The sequence below is a fragment of the Pezoporus occidentalis genome, unplaced genomic scaffold (assembly GCF_034315485.1).
Source record: "Pezoporus occidentalis ecotype Australia unplaced genomic scaffold, CSIRO_AGI_Poc_V1 ctg107, whole genome shotgun sequence".
NCBI lineage: Eukaryota > Metazoa > Chordata > Aves > Psittaciformes > Psittacidae > Pezoporus > Pezoporus occidentalis.
In genome coordinates, this window is record NW_026912854.1 from 2,225,389 (window position 1) to 2,252,089 (window position 26,701).

A 26,701-nucleotide genomic window follows, 5' to 3' on the forward strand; every position below is an offset into this window, starting at 1 on the left:
ATTCTGTTTACTACTTACCAGTGTATGATAACCTTCTTCATTACTAAAACTGGTTATTGCCCCAAACTGTTGCTCTGGTGCAATCCCTCTGTTCTCCTTAGCAAGTGACAACAGGCACAAGCCCTGCTGAGCGCCCTTGTCCCATGCAGCCCTCTGTCTGCCAGCCTTAGGCTCAACAGATAATTACCAATCAGACCAATTATCAATCACAATGATGACAGTCAGTATTTACCGATGCATTGCGGCGCAGTCACTGAAGTCGGTACCAGTTGTACCTGCTGGACTCCAAGGATAATATCAGGGGTGAACCCGTGCTTGTCGCGACCCGTCAGGCCAAGCCGTCCCGGTGGCAGTGGGGCTCTTCTGGCGGTGGGCTGGGTGCAACTTGGAGCCGCTGTCCCCCACAGATACCTCCCGTCTCCCGCACTACAACTCCCAGGATGCAGCTCGGGCGCCGCCCTGCGCAAGCCCCGATTGGCTGGCGCAAGGGATGCCGGGACTTGTAGTCTGCGGGCTGGGCAGGGTCTCAGCTCCGCGCCCGCGGCTCCTGCCGGCCTGGCCGCGTCGGGTCGGGCCGGGCTGCCGGGCCCAGGGGGGCTCAGTCTCCCGTGTAGCGGCGGGGCCGAGCCGCCTTCGGTGAGGCTCGTCCGGCGCGGCTCGCTGGCTCCTTCTCCGCCTCTTCTCAGGGCTCCCCGCTCCTCCCCGCGCAGGAGGCGGGAGCCCGCCGCGCAGGGGGAAGGCAGCGGGGCAGAGCGGCGGCGCTGCCCGGCCGAGCACCATGCTGGAGTCCATCCGTGTCACCGGTGAGTACCGTCCCCGGGGGGCCTCAGCCGGGCGGGACCGGCGCACCGGGGAGAGGGGCGAGGCCGCGGGGCAGCGTGCAGGTAACCGGCCCCTCCCGGAACAAGACTCACCCGAGGAGGCGCCGAGGGGTTCGGGGGCGGAGGGAACCTGCCTGCCCCGAGGGAGGACGGCGGAGCGGGAGCCCCGCAGATGAGCGCGGACCGGCGGGGCGAGGGGGAGGCGATGCGAATGAGGATGCTGATGAAGGCGTGCCGGGTTGTGTCAGGTGGCGCTCACACCCCTCTCCTCACCAACTGTCAGACAGGTTAACAGATCCTAACGGTATGTGTATAGAAAAACTTGTGTTATGTTATAGGTGACCTGCACCAGGCGGCCCTGCCTTGCGGGGGGGGGTTGGACTAAACGATCTCCAAAGGTCCCTTCCAACCCTAACGATTCAGTGATTCTGCATACATGGTACATAGGAAAACCTTCAGTACAGCTGCTGCTGCAGAGAGTGTTTTCACTCTGATCTTTTCCGTGTTTAGGTTTGACATCATTTCCAAGCACAACTACAGGCTGAGGAGACTGCACTGAGAGCAGCCCTGAGTGGGTCTTGGGGGTGTTGGTTGATGGGAATCCCACCCTGCAGTGAGCATTTGAGCCCAGAACCCCCCATGTGCTGGGCTGCACCCCCAGAGTGTGAGCAGCAGCTCAGGGAGGGGATCCTGCCCCTCTGCTGTGCTCTGGGGATACCCCCCCTGCAGTCCTGATCCAGCTCTGGGGCAGCAGCAGAGGAGGGACATGGAGCTGTTGGAGCGAGGCCAGAGGAGGCCACGGAGATGCTGCGAGGACTGGAGCAGCTCTGCTCTGGAGCCAGGCTGAGAGAGCTGGGCTGGGGCAGCCTGGAGAAGAGAAGGCTCCTGAAGGGGAGACCTGAGAGCAGCTCCAGTGCCTGAAGGGGCTGAAGGAAACCTGGAGAGGGGCTTGGGACAAGGGATGCAGGGACAGGCCAAGGGGAATGGCTTTAACCTGCCAGAGTGGAGACTGAGCTGAGCTCTTAGGCAGAAGCTCTTCCCTGGGAGGGTGCTGAGGCGCTGGCACAGGGTGCCCACAGAAGCTGTGGCTGCCCCATCCCTGGCAGTGTTCAAGGCCAGATTGGACACAGGGGCTTGGAGCAAGCTGCTCTAGTGGAAGGTGTCCCTGCCTGTGGCAGGGGTTGGACACTCGATGAGCTTTAAGGTCCCTTCTGACCCAAACCAGTCTGGGATTCTATGGTATTTGAGTGGGTGGGAGTAAGACTTAGGTTAAATGTCCAGTTCCCAACATCCTGCATCTCTAGTAAACTAACATGCTGTGAAAGTAGAAAACAGTTCAGCACCAGTCTATGTACAGGGGCTTACTGACTAATTCTACAGCTAAAACATTTTCAGTCATTATGGAGAGATGAGATGTTCCAGTGCTGTCAGATCAAGTTGCCTGACACTGCCTGGTCAAAGCTTGAGTGTCTGTAAATCTTAAAGGTGTTTATAAATCTTAAAGGTGTTTATAAATCTTAAAGGTGTTTATGCAGGTGAGGAAATACACTACCAGATTCTGTTATGCCACAACCATAAGCCTGTGATGGCTGAGAGGCAGTGGAACGTTACAGATTCATATACAACACACTCTGTTGCCTGTTTCTTGCAGAATAGTCTTTTCTACAGCCCTCTGCACCCACAAACCACACAGTCTGGAGCTCATAAACCACAGGTAGTTGTTAATCTATTTATATTAGCTGAATATTGACAAATATTTCTCTGTAATGTAATTGCTCAGTTGCAGTGTGTCAGAGAAGGGATCTTGTCACATCCATGCATTTTCTGCTCTCCGTCTCAGACTTCGGTGTCATTACTTGCAGACAGCTCTCATACATTATTTACAGTTCTGTCAGTCTGAAAAGTCAACCTATTGGAAGCAGTTTCTAATTTGGACAAGAAATTCAAGTGTAATGATAATGGTGAGCTGAAAACCAAAAGCAGTGGCTCAGACCATGGCATTCCTGGGATAGCGGGAACTGCTCCAAGAACATCTTTGCTAAGCACCTTAAGAATCATACCTGCAGTTTGGTAAGGATTTGGCCGTTTTGCATATGTAACCTGAGTGACAGCTACTTGAAAACCACAGGAGCTCTCTACTTCTTTTAGAGCAAGGTTAGTGGGACACAGAGCGATCTGTACCCACAGATATCTATGATGAACCTCATTCCACCTTCGGGACAGGTATTTAAGAAGCTACCCAGTAGTGCAGAGGAAGATTTTTCTACAACACTCTCAAAGTCTGGAAAAACATCTTACATTGTGATTTTACCACAGTATTATTAACATGATAAGATATGCTCAGTTCATCAGTTTCCAAAGGATGGAGACAAATAATATAACGTAGGTCCCAAATAGAACATAAAATCCAACACTTCTCTTAATCTCTGACAAGATTAGGCAGTGTCTGTGGTTACAAGATTCAAAGTTAATGTGACTGGGGTGCAACTTAGACATGGAGAGGATTTCATTAGTGCAGAATCATAATGAGATCTGTGGTTCCCACATATCCTCTGTTATCAGTCTTCTCCAACACAGCTGTCACGCTGGAATAGCTGCACGTATATAAATGAACTTACCTTATGGGGTAACACAGTCCAAACACAGTGGATCTGAAGAGAACTCTGCCCAAGACAGACAAAGTTTCTATTGAACAGGAGGGTTTTCTGTCCTTTAGTACTCTAAAAATGCCAAAAAGGGGAGAGGCAGCTCTTCTGCCCCTCCTCGCTTCCTCACATCATCACTTTCCACGTTTCATTTAGCAATTCACCTGTCTCTAGGATCTATGTTTTTATTGTTGTGTTGTTGCAGAGAGGAACAAAATATCATTAAATGGAAGTAAACATAATGGGAAATCTTTTGGGGAGAGACTATGCCTGTTTTATAGTGCGTGTTTTTAACTGTTGAAGAAGTGTTTGGAAGCAAGGGCAATGAAGACAATCTGTGTACGTACATGACATGATTTGAGGGAGGTTCTCAAAGGTAACCAGAGGCTTGGGCATTTGCACTTTGCTGCTGCAAAATCTGAACTGTGTAAAGTCAGGAAGTTCAGATTTGTGGATGAGATACAAAAGATAAAAGCTACATGATCTGTAGCATGATGTGCAGGACAGTGTTATGCAATAGTACAATGATGTTCATTTTCGTCCCTTTTACAAGTAATCTGTTCTGTGGCATCCAGATTTTACAAGATGGAAATCACTGCTAGCCAATCTGTGTAATTAATGGGAGTTGATAATCCTTTCTCCAACAGGCTGCTTTATAGCAGCAGTACAATACCTCAGTACATTTTGAAACACAGAAGCACATTTTCAGAACATGGGCTGTGCAATGAATGGGGCTTATATTCAGAACACTAGACTCCTGTTTCAATAACCAGGCATTGATCCTTGAAAACTCTTGGATATAGTTGAGTTTCCTGGAAGAGAGTGTGGTTTTAGTTTGGTTGACATGTCTGACTGTTAAAAATTATCACTATTACAGATTAGTGTACTGGAGAAAGAACTTTCAGGTTTACTGATTTGTAACATGATTTTGACATTGTCTCAAGCATTATTTTCTAGTTTATTTTGTAAAATAATGATGTGCACAGGACCAATCAAAAAAACTGAGTTAAGTGACTTATGTGAGAAGTGCAGTATTATTTAATATAATCTCTCAAATCCAATGGATTAGCACTGAGTTTGGGTTTCCAGCACAAATATGCATCAAACTGTATCCTGCTTTAGTCAGGAGGAAATTAAGGACACGCTTAGTTTGGCAGCTGAAAAAACACTTTGCTGTGAGATTGTACATACAAAGTAACTACAGAATTGGGGACAACTATTTTTGATATCAGCCATGTGCACATGAAACCTGCCAGCGCGTGTTCAGCTTTTGACCACCACTGATGACACTGGCAGGAGAATTAACATCACTGACTTGTGATACTCAGTCACAAGAAATTATCTCGCTATAACTGCATTTATTACCAGCCAACTATACTTCTTACCTCTGAAAGCTTACTATCAGGAGATTTTGGTACTGGATCAACACAAGAGTTTGAGGATGTTAAGGTAATTTTGAGTTGTTTCTTTGAATTCTGTTTTCTATTTATCACTTCCTAGATACAAGTGTGGTATTAATTCAAATTATTCCCAGTGCAGTAGTAATTTAATTGATTAGTACAGAAGGTGAAGCACTACCACTGCTAGCGTTACATTATCATCTTGCCTGATTTAAGAAGTAGCTGTAATTTCTTGCTTCAGTTTTATCTACAGAAGCAGTCACATGCTCAGAAATTTAACATTTCTGTACTCAGCCGTTCTGGAAACCTTGCTTTTCATTTGCCCTTCTTAAAAGTAAGGGTTCTCCTACGATAATAACTGGGAGAGGTCTGAAGTCCATCTCAAATCCTTGCCAAGAAATAAAGTGAGAGCAGCCATCCTATTCTGTTATCTCGTTTTAGGGTAGTTGTTTTGATACTGTGATGGGAACTGTGGTTTCTTACCATGACGGCTCATGGTAAAGCAGTTTAAGCCATGTAGGCAGGTGGTCACATATGTGATGAGTATGATCTGACAGAAGTTGAACAGGAATGCCAAGGACTACACCAAGAATAGAAAGAGAACTCGCAAGCTTACCGTGAAACAGAACTGACCTTGCACAAGATGTGCATGCTTTAGTGAAAGAGAATAATCTAATGCTTCTATCTCTCTCTTCCCAGTGGAGGAAACACCCAGGCTGCAGATTCCCCATCGCATGTCTGGCAAACAGGACCTCTGTCTCTTTGCTTTTCAGGGCAGCATCTTCACGAGAACTTGGGAACACAGATGGACATGAATGCAGAACTTGGAGAGCATGAAATATGCTGTCATGGTGCTTCTGTTGGGAGCAAAGCCTAATTTTACTGGGAAAATAAAGCTGAAATTAAATTGCTATTGAGGTGTTCTTTTTCCCCTTGGAGGCATTAAATGATCTTTTGCTAATGTTCCAGTCAGAGTATAATTACTGTATGTAAAGTAATTACAGCTCATCTATGTCTAACTGTGGGCTGCAGCTCAAATCCCTTTTGCGGGCTGTAATCAAACTCTGGCCATACCTCCTGTTCTGGTGATCTGTTCATTTCAGGTGCACAAGTCAAGCATTTCTCTGTGGCAGGATCTGTTTGTGCCCTTACTTTCAGCTCACCTAATGTTCTAGGGTGAGCCAATTGAAGAGAGAAGGGATGGTTAGAAGCAGTGAAGAGAGGTCACTTGTGTCTAACAAAGCAGCACAAATGTCAAGCACAGTTTTAATCCTCAATGACTTTTCCATGCAGTTGCCCTGCACCAGGGACCTGTCTCCCCTGAAGGCTATGCCAGGGGTCAGAGCAAGAAAAGAGGATTCATTCATTAAAGGAACCTTATTCTCTTCTTGTACTCAGTTTGGTTTGCAGTGTTTCTTCTCAAGTGCTTTTTTAAAGTCAGCTGTTATTTCAGAACAACACCGAATAGATGAAACAACAGCATTGTCTTAAGGATTCTGAGGGCTGTGTTTGTAACTAGCTGATCTCTCTCCTCTTTAAATATGCCTTATTGTCTGTATTAAGAAGGTATACATGAAACTGAAGTCTTTTAAACTTACCCTGCTGTTTGTATGGTGGTGTAAATCATTCACAGTGGCTGGCCCATTCCTGTGTGCTCATCCTTTCTGAGAGTAAATTCTGTGAATGAGATTTTGCAGCTAAGACCACTCCAGACTGCTTATATCACAGCACAGATCCCTGTGGGACTTCACTGTAAACACTGCTCACATACTCCTATACAGTTTCCTATTTTTAAAGCTACTCTTTATCCATATGGAAAGTCTTCCTTGCATGGTAAAGATCAAGCAGATTTTGACTGAAAATTGGTTAATGGAAGAATAAATACTCATAGTGTCCTACACAGAGCCTTGTTTTAAACAAGTTTGTTCTTAGCTCCAAATAGTGCACTCGTACGTGGAGATCCAAGCATAAAATACTTGTTTAGCTGGATCTTACAAATCCGAAAGGACACAATTCTCCCGTATGTCGGGAAGTTAAGATTGACTTGATGCGGTTGCAGTTAAAACAAGTCTTGTGTTTCATTTATGTTGCAGTTTCCAGTCCCTAAAACTAATATTGCTGCATGGAACAATTAAATTTGTCCTTAGTTTTATTCTTTTTTCCCCCTCTTCAATGCAGAAAAACTTCACTGGCGTAAAACAGAGCTTTCTAAGAAATCGCTCCTGAGACCAGAAGAATATCAGCTGAACGTGAATAGTGAAAGCAGCCTCCAGCACCCACCTTCAGGGATCCTCAAGGACATTTTCACAACGGGAACGAGTAGCTACAATGTCCTTCTGCAGAGCAAAGAGGAGAAAAAGCACCACGCTCAGAAGCAGTCATCTGTTCACCACAAGAAACACAGGAAGACTACAAAGTGTTCCCCCACCTCCCGAAGCAACGAGCACCACAAAATCAAGGTCCCGCTACCCTTGCTCAGCCCCGGCTGGTACTGCACAAACAGACAGCCCTCCCTCATCGTCACCAGCCCAGTGTCTACCAGCGTGAAGTTCACCAGCAGCGTTTCAGTTGCAGGGAGCAGCATAGGGCTGCCATCTCGACCCAAAAGTAGAACTAAGAGGCATTTGAACCTAACAAAGCCAAAGCAGTCCCAGTCCTCAAAAAGCCATGCTAAAGAAGGTGATGGCTCTGGCCAAAAGCTCTGTTTACTGACTGCAATCAAGCCTTCCAACGTGGAGAAAGAGAAGATTAAATTCTTCAACTCAGATTTTACATACAATCCTCAGTTTGAATATGAAAACCCTGCTCTGCCAAACGTGCTAGCTAAGCACAGCCATGCGTCCGACAGATTCCTTAAGCAGGTATAGTTACTTTATTTCCTCCTCTTCCACTGATGAGTTTTTCCTGCACCTATTAAGGTGGTATTTGGCTTTGTTTGTAGCAAGTTATTTCTCCTTAACATCCTCCCCTACTGTTTGAAAAATGCATCAAAGAATACAACAGTAGTATATATAATATATAGTAATATACACTATATTAATAATATAGTAGTATATTAGTAATATATATATACTATATAATATATAGCAATATATATATAATAATACTGAAAGAAAATATTTTTGATTAAAAAAGGAACCTCTTCCTCATATTTACAGGATGCTCTAGGGTAAAGGCACAGTTCCTTTTAAATGGGTTTACATGAAACATGATTTAAGGCAAGAAAGCTTTTCGGGCAATGAAGCAGAGTGTAATACAGGAAAAATACAGTACCTAAATAGGCTTTAGTAACAGAGGAAAAAAGGCAGTGTAGAAATCCTGCCAGTCCTCTTGGTGCCACAGGGATTGGGAGGGGTTAGCAGTTATTTGAGGTCATGGTTATCGGATAAGCAGATGTTGATGTTGCTTGTTTTAATCAACTTGGAAAGGATATTTGCATATACATGAGGCTCAGTCAAGCAGCAGACAAGTTCCATTCCAGAGAGGGGTTAAATTTAAACAGAACTCTCTCCCCCCACCTCAGTACTATGCAGCCACATTGGTAACATAGCTGCAGACATTCCTGTTCTGTGTTACTACCTTGGCTTCCTACCTGTCTTTTGAGTTACAAACCCCCCAAAACCAAGAACAAGACCTTGCTTTCAACTTTGACCTAAGTGGCAAAACCCAGTGCTTATCTGTGTAACAACAGAAGCAGTCCTCTTCCTGGTTTTGCCATTTTTAAATGGTTTATAAAGATCTTACTCAAGTCTGACAATCTTTCTAGAGAATGTCATGTTTCTAGTGATTACCTGGGAGGAGATCCTGCTGTTCCATGAGTTTCACTTCTTTGTGATATGAATATTTCACTTAACCCCTCCCCAAAACACATGGTGAAAAAGATACATAAATTAAAGTACCATGGATTCTAACAACTGGCCCTTGGCTTGTGAAGAGTCTGACTTTCCAACATCCAAGAACACGTGTAGGTGTTACTACCCCTTGTATTGTAAGGCTTGGTCTGTGTTTTCCCTCAGTAGCTGGGTTTTCTTTGTGAGGACAGCCTGTTCTGTACTTCAAATCAGCTTCCATATTTCTAAACAACCCACTAAATCACACTGACACCAAACAAGACTACTCCTTTTACAGGTCTGCCTTTGATTTAGCTAGCAGTATTAGCAACAGTAATCATATACAACAGCGAAGTAGCAATAACTAATATAGCAAACTGATTAATACAAATTATCCCATTTAGTATGAGGTAGCAGAGCCTTAAAAGTTATTTCACGCAAAATGATTTCATGGAACAGGCCTATCATTAATTTACCCTTCTTTTAATACACACTCCCCCCCCCCCAAATAATGGATATTCTGTTAATGAGTGATTCCTCAGTATTATTCTGTTACTCTTTTTCCCTTTAAATACAAAGCATGGGAAAATAAAGGCTTTGTAACAGCTATAAAACGCAGTGAAGGATTTAATACTCAAGGAGATACGATAATTCTGAGACTTAAAACAGAGGACGTAAATTGTTTCAGAAGATTCAGTTTAAGTTTCAGAAGTTCTTCTCAAGAAAGGCATTTATCTCCTGAAAATACTGAGCGAGTGTCTTGCACTTCATAGAAACGACCAAAAAAGCGACTTTAACGCAGCCCCAAGCCCAGCAGGTGGCACTCTCTGTTTTAGCTCCATCTCACTCGAGAAATTCTCATCTCCAAGCAAGTTTTCTACCTAGAAAAAGCAGCATTCCTCACCATTTTAATCAGCAAATACTGCATGAGCACTTGCATTTCCTTAGGATGATCCCTTCCAACCCCAACCACTCTATGATTCTATGCTTTTCCTTTTGCCGTGCAGGTTTTATTTGTCAGAAGATACCTGTTGGTATCTTATAGGAAGTGGCTGTGAAAAAGTACTTACAGTGTCATGAGTAGGGTCTGCAGTAAAACCAGAACTGTGTGCAGCCACCCTTTTCCCTGCAACAAGGACAAGTTCAGTTTGGGGGTTTATTGAAGCACTGCTGGCTTTCATTTGTTGCATACATATTTTAGGAAGCTTTGCTTTCCATGAACAGAATGATTCCCATTTTACAAGAACCTATGAAGGGTGCCTACAGCAACTTAACACTTGCTCTTCTATGACTATTATCTCTGTAAACCCAGATTTTACTGACAACGCACTGATTTTATTGGGGGGGTGGGAGGTTAGGATACTTCAGTGAAATGAGCTCAAAAGGTGCCATTTCAGAGCTTTAGAGGATTTTTAATAACATCAAAAATACTTTTATCCCCAGCTATGGTAGCCTGCTAGGACATTAAAATAGACTGTGTTTTCTTCTTGCCCTTTGTGCACATCTGTGGAATTGGTTAGTACAGAATTATTGCAACGTGTCTGGAAGATGAATCACACCCTGCCCCATTTATTTGGATTATGGTTTTTAAGGCAAAGAATGCTATGGATTTGGAAACCATTAACACAGCAGCGCTGCAGTGGGGAGCACACAGGTTTGTAAGCACTCACCCTACCCCCAGGCTTCTGGTCAGCTCAGTGGTTTAAAACCATGGGCACAGCCCAGCACGTTTATTGACTTCTCACACTTTTAATCAGTCCATTTGAAAACAGCGTTTTAAATGTATCTCTTCCACGTTGTTCTGTTTCTTTGTTTCTCTCCACTCTGTTTTCTTCATCATGAGGCTCGCTCTTGAGTCACACAAGATGTGCCTTTCGGGAAGAGCACTTGAGAATAAAAAATAGCACGCAGACTTGCAGCTTTTCACATTGACTGACATATCTAATAGTACCGAAATTAATTCTCTTACTGCTGCCTTTCAAGGTCAGTGCAGCAACTGCGTGCTCTAAGTGCTATGAATGTTTTCTTGTTAGCTCCTTCTGGCTCAGACTGCCTGTGCTTCACTGTTAAGCTTTCTTAATACTTAATTGTGTTAAGAAGCACTTGAAGTGTTTGTTATTTTTTCCACAGATGGGAGAGGTGGCAATACTTAGCTAGAAGTAATTGTCCCAGTGTTTGCCGAGCAGATGACTTAACAGTTGCAATTTGATTTAACCAGAATCAGCAGGGGAACTGCAGCTTCAAGTAACCTGGGTGTTAACACCTCTTTGAATTCTACATGAAGGCAGGAGATATATTTTTATATACATAGTTATTTAGAAAGGAAAAAAAGCATCATTTTGTTGATTAATCCCCCTGTGGAAGAGTTGTACATCCTTCCCCCTTGTACTCATCAAAATATAGTAGCTTCCAGTTTATCAATGTTTCAGTTGTGTCTTATTGCCAGTGTTTGTATTACTCACCTTTTAAGTCATCAATACAAGTAGTCTGCAATTAGCAAATTTATCAGATGTTGGAAGAATAGTTAGGTGTGGCGGGAAGGCTGAACAACATGGCTTGCAACACCGAGTAATCCTCTGCAACATCCAGGTAACGTCACAACTTTGGCATGTTGAAGATTCAAGAGCATGTCACTGGCTGTGAAAAGCACTCAACTGCAAACCCCCTCATTCTCCACTAGTAACAAATTCCTCCCTAAACTAAGATCTGTAGCTAAGGTGTGTTTATATCTAACACAAAGCACATCAGGCCATCCAAGTAGCATAAGTCCTCAGAGTACTACACAAACATCTCTCCTCTGCTACAAGAGACTGTAGATCGATCACTTCTGGTGATACTATAGTAGGAGTATAGGTTTATTTCAGAACACAGTCTCATACAAAAACCAAGTAAGTATTAATATTTAATTCCTTGGAAAGTATTTGGAAAGCTTTTAATTAAAAACATTTCTACCAGCTCTACATTACTTAAACATGCTCCTTATCACACCAAGAACAAGCACAGAAAAGACATTTTAAACACTGAATACAACTCAAAACACTACAGTGTACTGAATACACTAGTCTAAAATACTGTGCTCTTACCTCTCTCCATTATTTCCACTTGACCCAAAAGGGAGGGCAGCCACCATTTTAGGGCTGTCGATTAGACAGACAAGTTCCATCTGGTACCTCTTTGTGTTACCTACAGACACACCTGGGAAGCTTTCTCCTCTAGCAAATAAGCTCTGCAGGGAGGAAAGGGATGGTGCCTGCAAGCCTTGTCTGTCCCACAGATCTTAACAGAGGCTGCAACCCTTTTGTAGCAGAGCTGCTTCTGAACATAGGACGAGCTGACAGCGTAGGGGCTGGGCAAGGGAATTTGTCTTGAGGCTGCTGCTTCTTTTGGTACTCTTTGGTAGCTATAAGAGGGATTAAACCAGACCTCTTAGACAATAGTGAAAAGAACAGGAATTACTCCTCCTAACCAGTAATCTGCCCAGCCACATAGTCCTTTTTCTCCATTTTTTTAACCTAGTGCTGAAGAATTCACAGTTTGGCCTTATGAACTGTGGCAGTTTCAGTATTCTGCTCCCCAAAGGCTGGAAAATAAGCTCACAGTTGGATGCTGGAATAGGCAAGATTTCCCCTTTCCCAGCAAGTTCTTGCAACAACCGACTTTGAGTCATTTCATCTCAGAAACATGAAGGGCTTGCTGTTGTATTCAGTGCTTGGGGTCCAAAAATATCCCAGACCTTTTCCAGCATCACTAGGGACAGGGCCTGTCCCATATATCTGTGTCCTGTGTGTGGTGGTTCTCCCTCTTGTTTCAGGGCTTCCAGAGCACTTGCCCACTTGGAAGGAATTACTGGGACTTCTGCTTAGCTTGAAACAGTCAAAGGAGAAGGTGATAGTCGTGAGCACCCTTATTAGTACTTTCCTAACCAAGAGAATGGATGTTCAGCAATGAGGAAGCTTAAGTTTAATGACTTTCTCAATATGCATAGGTTCAAACTTGTACCATCTATTCGGAGGTACTGCCAGATGTAAGGTGGCACAGCATGGCACACAGGGGAAAGGAAGCATCCTTCAGTATCTCACCCGTCCTCCTGCGGTTGCAAACAGTGCACTGGGTTAAGGTGGGAGAGGCTGCTGTGTCTGTGCCTCTTCAGTGGAACATAACTCTGAAGAACTGCTGTTCATATTGTGCTGTTGATTCAGGTGTCTCACAGCATTTTAAGAAAGGCCTTAAACAGCTCAGGAACAGTTCAAGAGGGCCTTCTGACTCCAAAACTCATGCTGCCCCCCTTGGCCCACATAGGTCTTGGCTCCAGGGAGTTTGCTGTTACACACCTCCAAGCAGGAAGTTTAATGCACATTTACAGTGCTTGTTTTCTCACTGTTTGTTGTGATGAGATAGCTTTAGAAAACACCTGCATCCAAGGTAGGAGTCCTCTGAGATAACATCACCAAATAAACCTACGCAACACTGCATCTCATAATAGTAACGTCTTTATAAACAGCATGAAAACAGAGAGCTGGTTAATAAAGTTTACAAGCTGTTCTCAAGCACCCGTATTTTTATGAGCTTTCTTGTTGAGAAGAAACTGTCCTTTTGCTCTCAGATGGTTTTGTCAGTCCTCTGCTTCATCAGCTCTGCTCTCATCCACCCATACGTGGCTTTGATCAGATCTCTAGGTTTGTCCTGCTCTCTTCAGAAAGTATGTAAAATATCTTTGCTATTCTTCAAGCCTTTTATCTTGTGCTAGCTTTACTGGCTTCCTTCAGCCTGTGAGCCTCACCTGCCTGTTCTCCATACAAGGGCTTTATCATCACGTTATTGGAAGAGATTTTATTCACTGTTCGATATGAAATGGAGCTGCACTTGATGTTTGCTTTGCTGAGGGGCAGGATGGGCATCAAAATGTAATGTCTGGAACCCAACAGCCACATGATCCTTTCACTATGGCCAAATATTGATTGAGAGAGAAGTACTGCTTCACCTATGGCAACACTGTGCCTGGGGGCTTACCAACCATTCAGCTCAATGGATGGGCCCCTTGCAGCACCTGAGCCAGTATTGTGACCTTGTTTGATTTACTAGTAGAAAGACCTAGCCTGAGTGCTGGATACTTTCTGAAAGTTGCCTTAACATCCTTAAAAAGGAAAGGACCAAATCGTGGTGCCTATTGAAAATAACCTCCATCCCTGCCTCAGTTCCTCCAGTGAATAACTTCCAGAGAATTTAAAGCCAGACCTTTCTACCCACAGGTTCCACTGGGTTTTAAAGTACATTACTGAAAACTGTTGAGGGGCATGCCATTCTGTACAGCCATACATTTGAACACAGACTTATCACACACACAGTGTGTTTTGCTCAGGGAAACCAGATACACCAAACTAGTGGTTCACAGAAGGATCTGGCACCTCACAAAGGAAACTGAAGAACTGTTATCATGAATTACTCAGGCATAAACAGGGGGCAGGAATTTTGGGGTAGCTTCCTTACCCAGTGATTTTGTGTAAGGCAGGAAAATGCCTCAGTATTCACAGACACTGCAGAACTGATGAAACAGCCAGTGTTTATAGAAGGTAAAAATTAATTTGCAATAAATTCATATATAATTAAAAGGGAACCCTTTGGGGAAATAGACAAGCTATTAAACAAGAGCTAGATTTTGCTCTGATTTGTTCTTTACAACTAGCCCTCGATCCTACATTTTGCTAGAAGCAACTGTCATTAATCTCCAGAAACACTAGGACTTGCATGAGGGATTTATGTGTTCCTTCACTTCATGCTTGCACACTAACCTTCCTTCATTTATCTGAGGTCATTTGTAAATAACAAGTGATGTTAAGATTTGACACAAGAAAAAAATATTTACTGCCATAGAAAGACCTCTCATCTCTTACTATAATCTTTTAGGCCCTGCTATACCTACATTACACTTGTACAAGGCCTAATGGGAACCAAAATCCCATTTACCTCATAGGTCACCAGAACAGATGCATATTGGTCTTTACTCATATTTCTGAGCAATAAGTTAATGGGAGTAACAGCAAAACTATCAGCACAATCTCTGTCAAATACCTGCAGCAGTGGGTCAGCAAAATGATGCCAGAGCTGCCCAGTTTGCAACAGATGAGAGTGTATCTGTCTTCTACTTTTAGTACATCCATCTTTACAAATGTGGCTTGTTTTGAAGTCACAGAAGGGCTCTGCAGCCTTCCCAGCTGCAGTCCCATTGCCTCTTGTCTTCAGGAGCAGGAGGATTTATTTTCTCTGCAAACAATTGAGCCAGAGGTCTGTGAGGTGCCTGTTGATTCTCTTGGGAGTTACCTGTTTCAATGCTAAATGGGGCTGCTTAACCCCCACCATGGAGCTGTGCTGCCCTGTGTCACCATTGCAGTGTTGTCAAACCATTTGCAGTGGCTCAGGTGGTGGCCCAGCTTTCCTCTTGTTCCAGTATCTCTCTTCAGACATCCTGATGTCTGATCTGATAAAGATAACTCGAAAAGATAATGTGTTCCTCCGTGGTGCCTTTTTTCATAACATCCATTCCTTATTCACGCTAGCTCCAGGTCACAGCAGTGAGACAGTAGATGGTAGATCCTTCGCTTCCAAATTGCTTCACCTCCCCAAATGAAAGCCTTCTTAAAGCTAACCCCCCCACAAACACACCTTAATCTGTTCTAAGGGAGTAAATTATGCTGCTTTCTTCATCCTTGAAAAAGAAATTCAGATCTGACCAGGAGGCCCTTCAATATTAATAATAAGTATTAGAGGCAGACAAAGAAATACTAAGCATTACGTGCAGTATTTCTTTGGCATTCAGGTAAATGATATTTCTCTCATCAAAGAGCCACAGGACTTTACACCTAGCTAGCATGTATGGCTTTCAGTAGCAATTACTCAGGGTTGCTTAGTTTCAACTTGAAAAAAACAATAGGATTGTTAGCAGCTGTGAGGGATACAAAATGAATCCTATTTTCATGGACAATAAATCTGACAATGTCAGATTTACATACCTGGAAGCAAGCAGCTTGGTATCAGCTTCATGCATGGGGTTAAGTGTACAACAAAAAGATTCCATCTGCAGAGTTTCCACCTTCATCATTAATGTTCTTGCTAAGAAAACACCAGTAATTTTTTAAGGTAATGCCCGTAATAATTTTTTTTCTCTATGAGATTCTTGGGAGCTTCTGCTATCATATCTGTGGAAAAAGCCATTCCCTGTAGCTGGGCTTTTGCTGGGCAAGAAGTTGTTTTCCTCATCTTCTTTCAAAGGTGTGAAATGACATGTTGGGAAGTAGATTACTGGGCACAAGCATTTCATACCCTACCAGTAATACCTTCAATAAGCAGAGTTCTGATCACATCATAGGCATCATTCTCTGCTCTCCACCCACAAGGGTATTCCAGCAGCAGAAGGACTATTGATACCACATTACCTGTCTAATTAAACATGCCTCATTCATGTTGGGTGGTTATAAAGAAATACTGTGATTTAAATTAAAGGTTTAAATCATAGAATCCCAGCCTGGTTTGTGTTGGAAGGGACCGTTAAGCTCATGCAGTTCCAGCTCCTAGCAGGGACACCTTCTACTAGAGCAGGTTGCTCCAAGCCCCGTCCAACCTGGCCTTGAACACTGCCAGGGATGGGGCATTTACCACTTTTTTGGGCAGCCTGTGCCAGTACCTCACCACTCTCACAGTAAAGAACTTCTTGTATCTAACCCTGTTTCAGTTTGAACCCGTTACCCCTTGTCCTGTCACTACAGCCCCTGATGAAGAGTCCCTCCCCAGCATCCCTATACCCCCCTTCAGATACTGGAAGGCTGCTATGAGATCTCCACGCAGCCTTCTCTTCTCCAGGCTGAACAGCCCCAACTTTCTCAGCCTGTCTTCATATGGGAGGTGCTCCAGTCCCCTGCTCATCCTCGTGGCCTCCTCTGGACTTGTTCCAACAGTTCCATGTCCTTTTTATGTTGAGGACACCAGAACTGCACACAATGCTCCAGGTGAGGTCTCACAAGAGCAGAGTAGAGGGGCAGGATCACTTCCTTCTACCTGCTGGTCACGCTCCTTTTGATGCGGCTCAGTATAGATTAAAAAGAGAGAGGGAGAGAAAGAATACACAGTCCTACATGGGGGTCTTACTGCACTCATATTTGCTATGCTTTTGTATTTTGTAGTCCATTAACATTATGGAGCGGACACTGCAGAAGTATGGCAGCTATGAGAAGTTTGAGCAGGCCACTGGAGGCAGCTTGCTGACCAAAAGTCGCATCTGGAATCACGTCAGGAAATACATGGTGAAAGAAGGCTGTCTTGGTGAGGTAAGTCACCCATTGGATCAGGAAAGAAACATATATGTCGCTCTTAGAAATGACACGTGGATGGGCCCCAGAGACCATCTGGGAGGCCTTTCCTCCATAATGAAAAGAATATTCCTTACATCCTGTTTTTCTCATGGCTGTGCCCAGTCTGATTGTTGAACAATTGAAATGATGCAGATTCCTCGTGAATGCTTCAGCCATCTCTGAGCCTGTTTCCTGATTCATCTGTGCTTGTTATCAAATTCACCTCTTTGGGGAGTACCCCAGAACGACACCCTTCCTTCCCCTTTTTCAGCTCCTTGGAGACCAGCACATTTCCATTTATTCGTCAGCTCTGCCACCTGCTCTCTTGTATCAAGCTGTTTGCACCAAAAGGAAGAGTTAAGAAAAGGCCAAGAAAAATAAGCAGCAGTCCAGGAGGCTGATTTATAAGAAGCAACACAAAGGAAAGTGACATAAGTGAATAAAAATGTCTGAAAGAGGTTGGCTTGTTCAGTTGGTTTGAGTGCCTGACTGTAATCCCCTAATTTTTAGAGCCCTATGCAAAAAACACTGATTTCCACCATTCAGAATGTCAAAAGTCCAGTTTGACTGAGTTATGCAGAATTGCTTGGAAAAGTCAGATGAAACTGGATATATAAAGAGAGAATTACTCCAAATGAAAGCAGCAGCTGACACAGCCCAAGACTTGGATGAGATCACTGGCAGTGAGCAACAGGAGTCTGGAACGGGAGCTCCAGAGACAACAATCAGTTTCCTAGAAACTAGGTTTCATTCGTAAACATAATATTATTAGGAGGAACTGTTAAACTCATGACACTTTTTGGGGAGACTCCAACTGGACGCTGCTACCAGACTTAGCTGTTTCTAAGACTGAGGTTATAAGACTATAGTTTAGAGCAAGCAGAAAAAAAATCACATTTTAGGTCTTCGCTATGCTTTTATCTCCCTTTGCATTCATTTTGTCTTGGATTGTCTTCATGGAAGGAGGACCCTACATCCTCATCAGACATCCCACATCCATCTCTGGGAAATGCTTTACTTTTTCTGCAAAAGCAGGGTTAATACATCACCCTTAGCATGGTCTAAAACGTTCTGAAAATACTCTCTCAAGTCGGAGAGGTGTTGAAGTGGTACCTGTGCGTTAAATCTAAATCCTTCCTGCATCCTAAATACAGGATTGATGGGACTGACTGTTTGCTGTTGAACTTGAAGCCGAGTGACGGGGCTTGAAAACAGCGAAGTGTAATGTTAATACCATTGATCCCTGGGTCCTTTTTTGTTAACTGATATTAAAAAATTCTCTCTCTTATAGGTACTTTCCCGTGTACTCCTCTGAGCTGTACTGTTTCCTTAGGCATTACATGAAGAGGGAAAGATGCTTAGTCTTCAGCAAAGAGTTTTCCTTCTTCTTCCCATTCATTTGTTTAAAAAGTCTTTTTAAACTCAAAAATGACAAAATACATCAATTTGCATTAATTTCCTTCTCTGGCAGCTTTTGTTTTGATTACCAGTTTTCCATTGGTAATCACAAAGTAAGAACTAAATGGTATATAAATATATGCACACTATTTATATATACACCAAATATATATACCAAATACATGTATGGTATATGTATTTGTTTTCCTGGTGTAAAAAACCCCAATACCAGTTTTTAATATTTCAGTTCTGCATCATGTAGCAGGAAATCAAGTACACAGTGCTTCCCCTTTTATTTATATGGCTTTAGAACTGCAACTAACAAGATCTAAGAGAGTCAAGTATATAGACACCTAGTTTAATTATGTGTGCTTGTCTAATATTTTTCATTACTCAGTAATACCAAGATATTTAGAGACAGTTCCAAAAAATCGGGTGCGTATCTCAGTGCACATGCTGAGACCTGAGGTTTTGTCAGCAGCACAGATAGCTCAGTGGAGTCAGAAGTGTCTCTCAGACTCGATTCCTGGTAGCAAAGAAGAGCTGTGAAGGTCAAGGGACCAAAGAGTAATGCAATAATGGGAGGGTCAAAGGAAAAAGCAGGACCGGGAGTGCGAAGAGAGCTCTTTGCTACCTGAACTCTCTCATCTTTAGATTGTGGTCCATCTCACGGAGGACCTGCTGTCTCGAGCCTCAATGACAGTGGTGAATGGCCGCCCCACTCTCACTATCAATATCTCCACTGCGCGAGAGCACTGGCTGGAGGGGATGCTGAGACATGAAATTGGTATGAGCATGACATCAGTTCTCCATGCAAAGGGGAGTACTTGCATGCCTTCTGACTCCTTTTGCAATGGTGGCCAGGCACTGTACATATACAGAAGGAACATTCCTATCTAAAAATCTGTGCTGCAGGTTCAAGGGAAGGAGAAGCCTATTTATCACTGCACCATGCACTAAAAGGATTCCTAGGGTTCACGCACGTCTGCATTTTAGGTTAGATCAGGAGTGGGCTTTTGAAGTGAGCGTGCCAGCTCTCCCACTTACTGCACTGAGGTTCACATGCCAAAGGAATCTTGGAGCAGGCAAAGTGTAATCTTCCAGATGATGCTAGCTGAGAGGCTCTGCTCCAGGGCATACCTTCTGTGTTGTCACTGCTCGGGGTCATTTTGCTCATGAGTTCAATTTAGAGCTAGTCTGGAGTTAAAAAAAACAAAGGGAAACAAAAAGATGCGACTCTTCAACCTCAGCACCAGCCACTTCACTGGACAAATCTGCTTCCATTATGCTGCACTGCTTGCAAAAGTAGGCATGCTTTAGGTGTGAAGAATTTACCCAGTGCCCCCTAAAATGGTGTAAGATTGCCTTGATTTTGCATTACACAAGCTTGGCCCAACCCTGTGGAAGGTTTCTATAAAGTTTCCAGTGACTTGTTCTAATTAAGTACATCAAAACTGGATAAACTTGGCTAGTGCCTGAATTTCAACTGAAGACTCACATAACTTACACTGGACATAGAGGACATAGCCTCTTCCAAGGATTTTAAATCACCTTCAAGAGGCCACATTTCTGCCCCTTCACTTTGATTCTCCTTCCTTCTGTCCATTACAATGCCTAGCCTATGCTAGAGGCATTCAGCAAGTAAGATGCCTTTGAAAATGCCTTTCCATGGATTTGGGAACTCAAGTCCCTGCTGACATTTGTTTTCCTTTGGTATTTGTGGGAGTCCCATTTGCAGTCAGCAGGTGAATAATTGCACCATGTGTCTACATCAGACAGAATTCTCCGTTGTAGACAAGTGCCTGGTCCTACCAGTTCAGAGTCGTGAAATGGGCATCTCCTTCCATTTTTTACATATATATATATATATGTCTATAGATAAAATCATTAGATGCTACTGTTGTAAGTCCCATATTCTTTTCTTTTCAGGAACTCATTACTTTAGGGGTTTTAACAACAACAGCCAGCCTTGGTGCAACTGGAACGGACGTAGAAAACACGGGCTAAAACCAATCAACCCTACAGAAGAGGGGCTAGCAAGCATCCACAGCGTCCTGTTCCGCAAAGACCCCCTCCTTTGGAGAGCTGCCCTGCTGTACTACACCGTGTACCAGGCTAGCCAGATGTCCTTCAGTCAGCTTTTCCAGGACTTGGGGAAATTTGTCAAGGACCCCAATACTAGGTGGGATTACTGCGTACGAGCCAAGAGAGGGTGGACTGACACATCACAACCAGGTGGGTTCCCTCTTTGTCTTCTCTACTGTTGTACCTCAGGGATGTTTTCCTCATGTCACGCACTACAACCTTGCCAAAACAGAGCCATGGGATTCTGGACTTCCTGAAACAAGGGAGCAGGATTTCTGCTGTTGAAAACAAGGTTGAAAATGCACCTCCGTGAGGCTTTCAGACCGAATGTAGTAATGGATGGTTTTTGTTCTTGGAAGTGGGAATATAACTGCAAAACACTGAAGGAGTTCATACAGTTTGACCTCCTTTCATGTTTATTATGAGAGATGTAATGGTGCTATGGGTATTCACAGGCACCATCTTCTGTGTTTGATTTCTTTCTCTGGCTAGTGGGTTTATCCTTTACTTTGTTTTGGGGCAGGTTTTCAAAGCCTGGGGTATAAACATCTAGTTTTTTTAAAATACAGTTGTTCTGCTCATGATGGCTCCTGGGAATATGCCTTGAACAAACCCTGACAGAGTACTATGTCTCCTGCTTCCTTTTAGGCTGTTTCAATAAGGATCAGGTATACTTGGATGGCATCCTCCGAATCCTGCGATATAGGGAGTCCATTGATTTCTACCTTCTGACAGCCCTTGGAAAGGTGAGTGGACTCATTCTTACCACAGGGTACAGCTGTATCATTTCAGCACAGCTGCCTTTAAAGAGCTGTGAGTCATTGTGCTCTGCTTTTCTTTAGTCTCTGTTCTGTACAGCACCTTGTATTACACAGTGCAAGTTACAAATACTTGAGGTCCAAACAAATTTGTACCAGCTTTTCCTCATTCCTCACTTATCAGATTTAAGAGTTTATGGTCATATTTCTCAGACTTTCCTCCCTTTACAGGCTGGTATTTGACTTGCAGTACAATGGATTGCCTTGGGCAGCTAGTGCTAGATAAGGTGGTGGTCCTGGTTGAAAGCAAAATGAACCATTTGATGCTAACATATCACCATCCACAACAAGGAGTTTTCCATTTAAAATTTCTCTCACTGATGGCACCTGCAATGATTTTTAAAAATCAGTTGGTTTTGATTCTTTTCCCAGAATACATCATTTTTACATTCACAGGACAGATTTTGTGCCATTCTAACTGCCATTGCTTGTTTGCTCTCAAAATCACACTAAGTAGTGCAGAAACTTTGTCACGCTTCCTGAACCAAATCCCTGGATTGCTAAGTTTCCACAGTTCATAAAGCAGGGCTCATACTCACATAAACCAGGATTCAAACTGGTGTTGTTATGCTTGCATTTAGAGCTGGTACTCCAACATTTCTGCCTACTTGGCTACCAGTGGGCGATAAAGGGAAGCGGCATATTATGATTGAGGGTTTTGGTCCACATGTTTTGCCTTTAGTGTCAGAAATACCCGTATTGGTGAGCAGAGCTATTTAGGTAACTGAACCAAGTTAAGAAGCTCTGAAAAGAAAATTGCACTATAAAATAAGTCTGTGCAACTTCCTTTTGCTTTAAGACTGCTTAACTCCACACAGCTTCTGCCTGCTAAACTCCTGAGCTTAGCAGGCAGTGCTCCTGCACTGCTTTATGCCTTTCTCTCTTCAGGGAGTCTGCAGGATTGTCAAGCCACTTCAAAAACATGCTAAGTCATTAGTCATACGATTACAGATTCCACTATAATCCACATGGCAAGGCATTCACATTAGAGGTCTACAAGCAATTTAATTCTAGCAGTATGATAATTTATAAGTGCTTGACTTTACAACTTCTAAAATCTAAAGAGGGATCTAGAAGACCACTCTAAATGCTCTTGCTGCATTCATCTTTTGCAGTCCAACTGGAAATCTGTGTAAGAGCAATGCCTGCTCCCAGCATTGCAGAACCACAGAGGTCTGCAGGGACCTCTCAAGATGAGCTAGTCTGACCCCCGTGCTTAAGCAGGGCCAGCTAGGGAAGGTTGCCCAGGACCATGTCCACTTGGGCTTTGAATATCTCAGCTGATAGAGACTCTACAACCTCTCTGGGCAGCCTGTCAGTGTTTTACCACCCTCACCATAAAAAAAGTGTTTTGTGTTCAGATGGAATTCTGTGCATTTTAACCCATTGCCTCTTGCCCTGCCAGTGGGCACTGCTGAGAAGAGCCCAAATTCCTAGTCATTCCCTCCCATCAGGTGTTCATACGTCCTGGTAGAATCTGCCTGAGCCTTCTCCAGGCTGACCAGTCCCAGCTATCTCAGCCTTTCCTCATAGGAGAGATGCTGCAGTGCATTCATCTTACTGACACTTACTGGTCCTGCTTCAATACCTCCATACAAGTAAAACAAGTTCTGCGGGCATAGAGAAATACGGAACTTGCACTGAGATCTAGGCTGTGGTTATTCCGAGTTTATCACTGTTCTAAAGGGTGATTTATTTGTTTGTTAAGGGTGGAATGGGAGGATGAGGTTGTTCCAAAGGGAGTGTTAAGCAGGGCTGGCGTGTCTTCCAGGTTAGACGAAAGAGCAGGGGATTTAAATATAGGGAAGCCCAGCATTGACTGGGAATATTTTCATTGCCTTTGGAAGATTCTCAGCGTTGTATCGTAACAAATGAGCTCATCTTTCTCAGCATGACTACCTTGGGCATATTTTCATTGCAAATACAATAAAGATATAAACATAATAGGAAACTACAGCAGTCAACTAGAGCGCCGACAACAAATAGCTTCTGTGCTTTAGCAGGTAGTTAACACAGTAGTAAAATCAAATCACTGCTTGCTCAGTGAATGTATTTAAGACAGAGCCATGCTGAAGTCTGTGTGTCTTCTGTTTTCATTCGAGTGCTAAAGATCTGGCTGATGGAGGCAGCCATGCCTTCCTGATGCTTCTGACATTACTTACAGTGTAGTAGAGAGCAGTGTGTGGAAACAGAACACATGCAAGCTGTCCAGCATACCCGAAAGTGGCTAAGGAAAAAGCTTGAAGCCTGAGAAAATATACTTTTTAGAAGGAGCAGTAGGATAAAAACATGGTTTTGATGTCCTCAGGACGTCAGCTTCTTTCAGCAATTGCAAGGCCTGGAAATACATCCCATTCAAACCATACCTCAGATCAGATACTTGTTTCTTGGTTGCAGCAGTAACAGAAACCTTGAACATAAAGGTGGAAAGTGCCCGTTTTGTTTCCTTTGGAAGGAAAAGAGGTAGAATTTCAAGTTGGGACGGGAAGGAAGGTCAGTATTTAGTCTCATTTACTGCTGTGTCTCCAGACTGAGAGATGATATGACTTCATACAGCTCTTCTGTATCTACTCCTAATCAGGTGTAGTGCCACCATCTTCGAACAGCAGTATCCCAGTGACTGGAGGAAACCTGGGCATGGGTGTAGGTTTGGCTTTTTAATCAGGATGTATCCTGTAACTAGGAAAGCACAGGTGTGCACTCAGCTGCAAATTCACTCTCCTTGCAGACTTTGTTCCTGTTATCATCAGTGAGATATGCAGCTATCTCTGCCCACCTCCATGAATCAGGCTCAGGATTCTGGATTACACCATCCTATCTTTCCAGAGAGGCCTTCCATGCCCCTTATACATTTGTAGATCATTCATGCTCACTTTAATCTTTTCCGAATAGAAACCATCACCTGCAAAGAGGCCAGACTGTTCCCAGGGAACCCTGGCTGCACAGTGCTCAGCTCCTTACAAAAAACACAGGGTGAAAAGGTTGGAAGGCTCCACTCTGAAGCCACCTCGCACAAACCTGCTGTGAGGAAATAGGATGTGCCAGTTAGCAAGCACAGCCAGGCTTGGGGGTTTTGCCAGTACATCCGCTTCTGTCTGCAGGGTGCCCAGAACACAGGTTTAGACAAAGCAGCAGCCACATAGATTTCATCACACTGGATGGCTGCCCAAGGAGCCCAGTCCTGTGCTTGCGGGCAGCTTGTGTAGCTGTTGCACAGCTAAAGCGTTCATCCTTCCTGGACCTTCACTCACAGCACCTTGAGCGACTGTGAGCTCGACTTGAAGCCTTAGCTTGTAGAATTATAAGACTATGGAGAAAAATCTCAGCTTTCATTAGGAAAAAGTAGTATGTCCTGTAGTAGCTGGAAAACATTTGGGAGTGTCACCCAGAAGGCTCCGGTCTCCAATGGTAAAGTGGCAAACCCAGTCTCTGCCCTGCTATTAAATGGGAAAAAACACAAACTGGCGTGCTTAAGGGTTGCCCATACTATAGTAAGTTACTAGAGGCGCCTTTTAATTTAGCTTCGCATAAGCACATTTGCTAGTGAAAATGAAAACTCAGATTTCAGGCCAGCTGCCACCATGCCCTTCCTAAAGCTGGAGCCTCCCTGCTTCCTATAGCATGCTGCCCTTCACCCCCTTTCTAGTCCCTCAGTCTTTGGCACAGTGTTTCTGCCCTTCTCTTGTCAACCTTTCCACCTCTTTGAGAAGAGACTCAAAGACTCATATGTGCTCCATTGTTTCCCTCTCAATTCCTGCAGCTGCTGTAGGTGATTCTCATCCAGGTTGCTACAAGTGAGTTCACTGATTGGGTCAAAAGCAGAATCCGGTAGTGTGGTATTTGCTAAAATGATACGTTTTTTTTTTGCATCTTCCACTGAGGCACACAGTTACTCAGAGAATCACAGAGTGGTTTGGGTTGGAAAGGACCTTAGAGCTCATCTACTTCCAACCCCACTCATGTTTTCAAAGGAGTCTCACAAGCTTTTAAATCCCCTGCTCCAAAATATTTTCTCACATACAAGAGAGAATTTAGAGTCACAGCAGAGAAGCAACAGGCCTACAGTGTGAAGTTAAACCATGTCCTTCCTTGCAGATCTCATATGAAGATGTGGACCGCCTGAAAGGATTAGCCGTGATTGAGAACATGAGGGTACCACACTTTCTGCAAGACCATGCCCGGTACATGGAGCACTTGGAAAAGATCATGCAAGTCAATAAGCTGACTGATGAGGAGCTCCAGGATCTCATAAACTAACAGCATTAGCCCACCATTCACATACTCTGTGAGGATGCAGAACTGGACTTCCAAGAGCTTGTAAAACCGGAGTTACGAGAGGTGGCATGGGAAGGGTAGCCAGAATATGTGGAATTGGGGAAAAGCCCCTTTATGTTCCTCTTGCATTGTGATTGTATCCTGATCATTTTTTAAAGCTTTTGTGCATTTTTTTACATTTGGCTTAGAAATTCTTTTGCAGTGATCTGTCCAATCTTCTGCTCTGTTTTATATGCTTGGTGTAGTGCTTGACACTGCCTTTTCCCACCCAGGTTTAGAGGTGGAGGAAAGGAGAAAAAGGAGAAATTCCCCCTTAGTTCTCTTGTATTTGCCCCGTCTTTGGTCCTGGTTTTCATGGTTCATAGCAACATAACTTCTGCAGATCAGAACTCAGTTCCAGTGCTTTGCCACCCTCAGTGCAGAACTCTTTACAATTTGGTCACCATTGCAATGAAAACAAGAGTTAAAAAAGACAGTGCACAGAAGCAGGTCTTTGTGCCACAGGATCAAAGCTTTGTAATGCTCGAAAAGATTTGTTTGTTTTTAAATGGGAGACTTAGCATTTAAAAAGAAGAACCTGTGCTGGTTTAATCCCAGACTGGTTTGGGTTGGAAGGGACCTTAAGGCTCCTCCAGCTCCAACCCCTGCCACGGGCAAGGACACCTTCCACTAGAGCAGCTTGCTCCAAGCCCCTGTGTCCAACCTGGCCTTGAACACTGCCAGGGATGCGTATGACTGTAAGGAGGTAGCAGTTATTCCCCTTCATCACCTCAAAGATTTACACTGTTCCACATCTTTCTCTGTATAATACATGTTTCAAGAAGCTGAATTCCTGAATGATTCTCCCTCCTTTGAGGACAAGCACAGCCTGTCTGGGATGTTCAACATGGCAGTGTTGTGGGAGAAGGATCAGGCAGAACTGTGGTTTCATGTCTTACGTGTTTTACATAAATTCAGGAACACAGGCAAGATTCAGCACCTCAGACAACACCCACCTGGGTCACCTGAGCTACAGATGGTGACATCAGCTTTTTGAGCAGTACTTCCATATTACAGCAACCTTGTCAGGCTCCTTGAAGAACCAAGA

The 26,701-nt window shown here is 43.8% G+C and overlaps 1 protein-coding gene and 1 long non-coding RNA gene across 4 annotated transcripts in view; one reads left to right on the plus strand and one right to left on the minus strand.

Moving 5' to 3' along the window:
* Positions 1 to 26,701, minus strand: part of LOC134165543 (uncharacterized) — a 217,546-nt gene that overhangs the window by 77,221 nt on the left and 113,624 nt on the right. The gene's annotated exons all lie outside the window — the stretch shown is intronic.
* MATCAP2 (microtubule associated tyrosine carboxypeptidase 2) lies at positions 577 to 25,790 on the plus strand. 3 transcript variants are annotated; one of them, XM_062622399.1, is made up of 7 exons: positions 577 to 803; positions 7,045 to 7,727; positions 16,871 to 17,014; positions 19,091 to 19,223; positions 20,366 to 20,671; positions 21,170 to 21,267; positions 25,435 to 25,790. In XM_062622399.1, exons 1-7 carry the CDS (start codon positions 779 to 781, stop codon positions 25,594 to 25,596), a joined length of 1,551 nt encoding a protein of 516 aa, XP_062478383.1. In that variant the 5' UTR covers positions 577 to 778; the 3' UTR covers positions 25,597 to 25,790. The 3 variants fall into 3 exon arrangements, with proteins under 3 accessions (XP_062478383.1, XP_062478392.1, XP_062478402.1); XM_062622408.1 differs by having other exon boundaries at positions 21,170 to 21,334; positions 25,435 to 25,577; XM_062622418.1 differs by lacking the exon at positions 577 to 803 and adding an exon at positions 10,289 to 10,350 and having other exon boundaries at positions 7,671 to 7,727.

Bases quoted from the DNA above. Each gene is read 5' to 3' on its own strand.
- MATCAP2 (XM_062622399.1), top strand. From the start codon at position 779: ATGCTGGAGTCCATCCGTGTCACCG. The intron at 804-7,044 runs GTGAGTACCGTC...TCTTCAATGCAG, and splicing joins GGAGTCCATCCGTGTCACCG to AAAAACTTCACTGGCGTAAA. The intron at 20,672-21,169 runs GTGGGTTCCCTC...GCTTCCTTTTAG, and splicing joins GACTGACACATCACAACCAG to GCTGTTTCAATAAGGATCAG.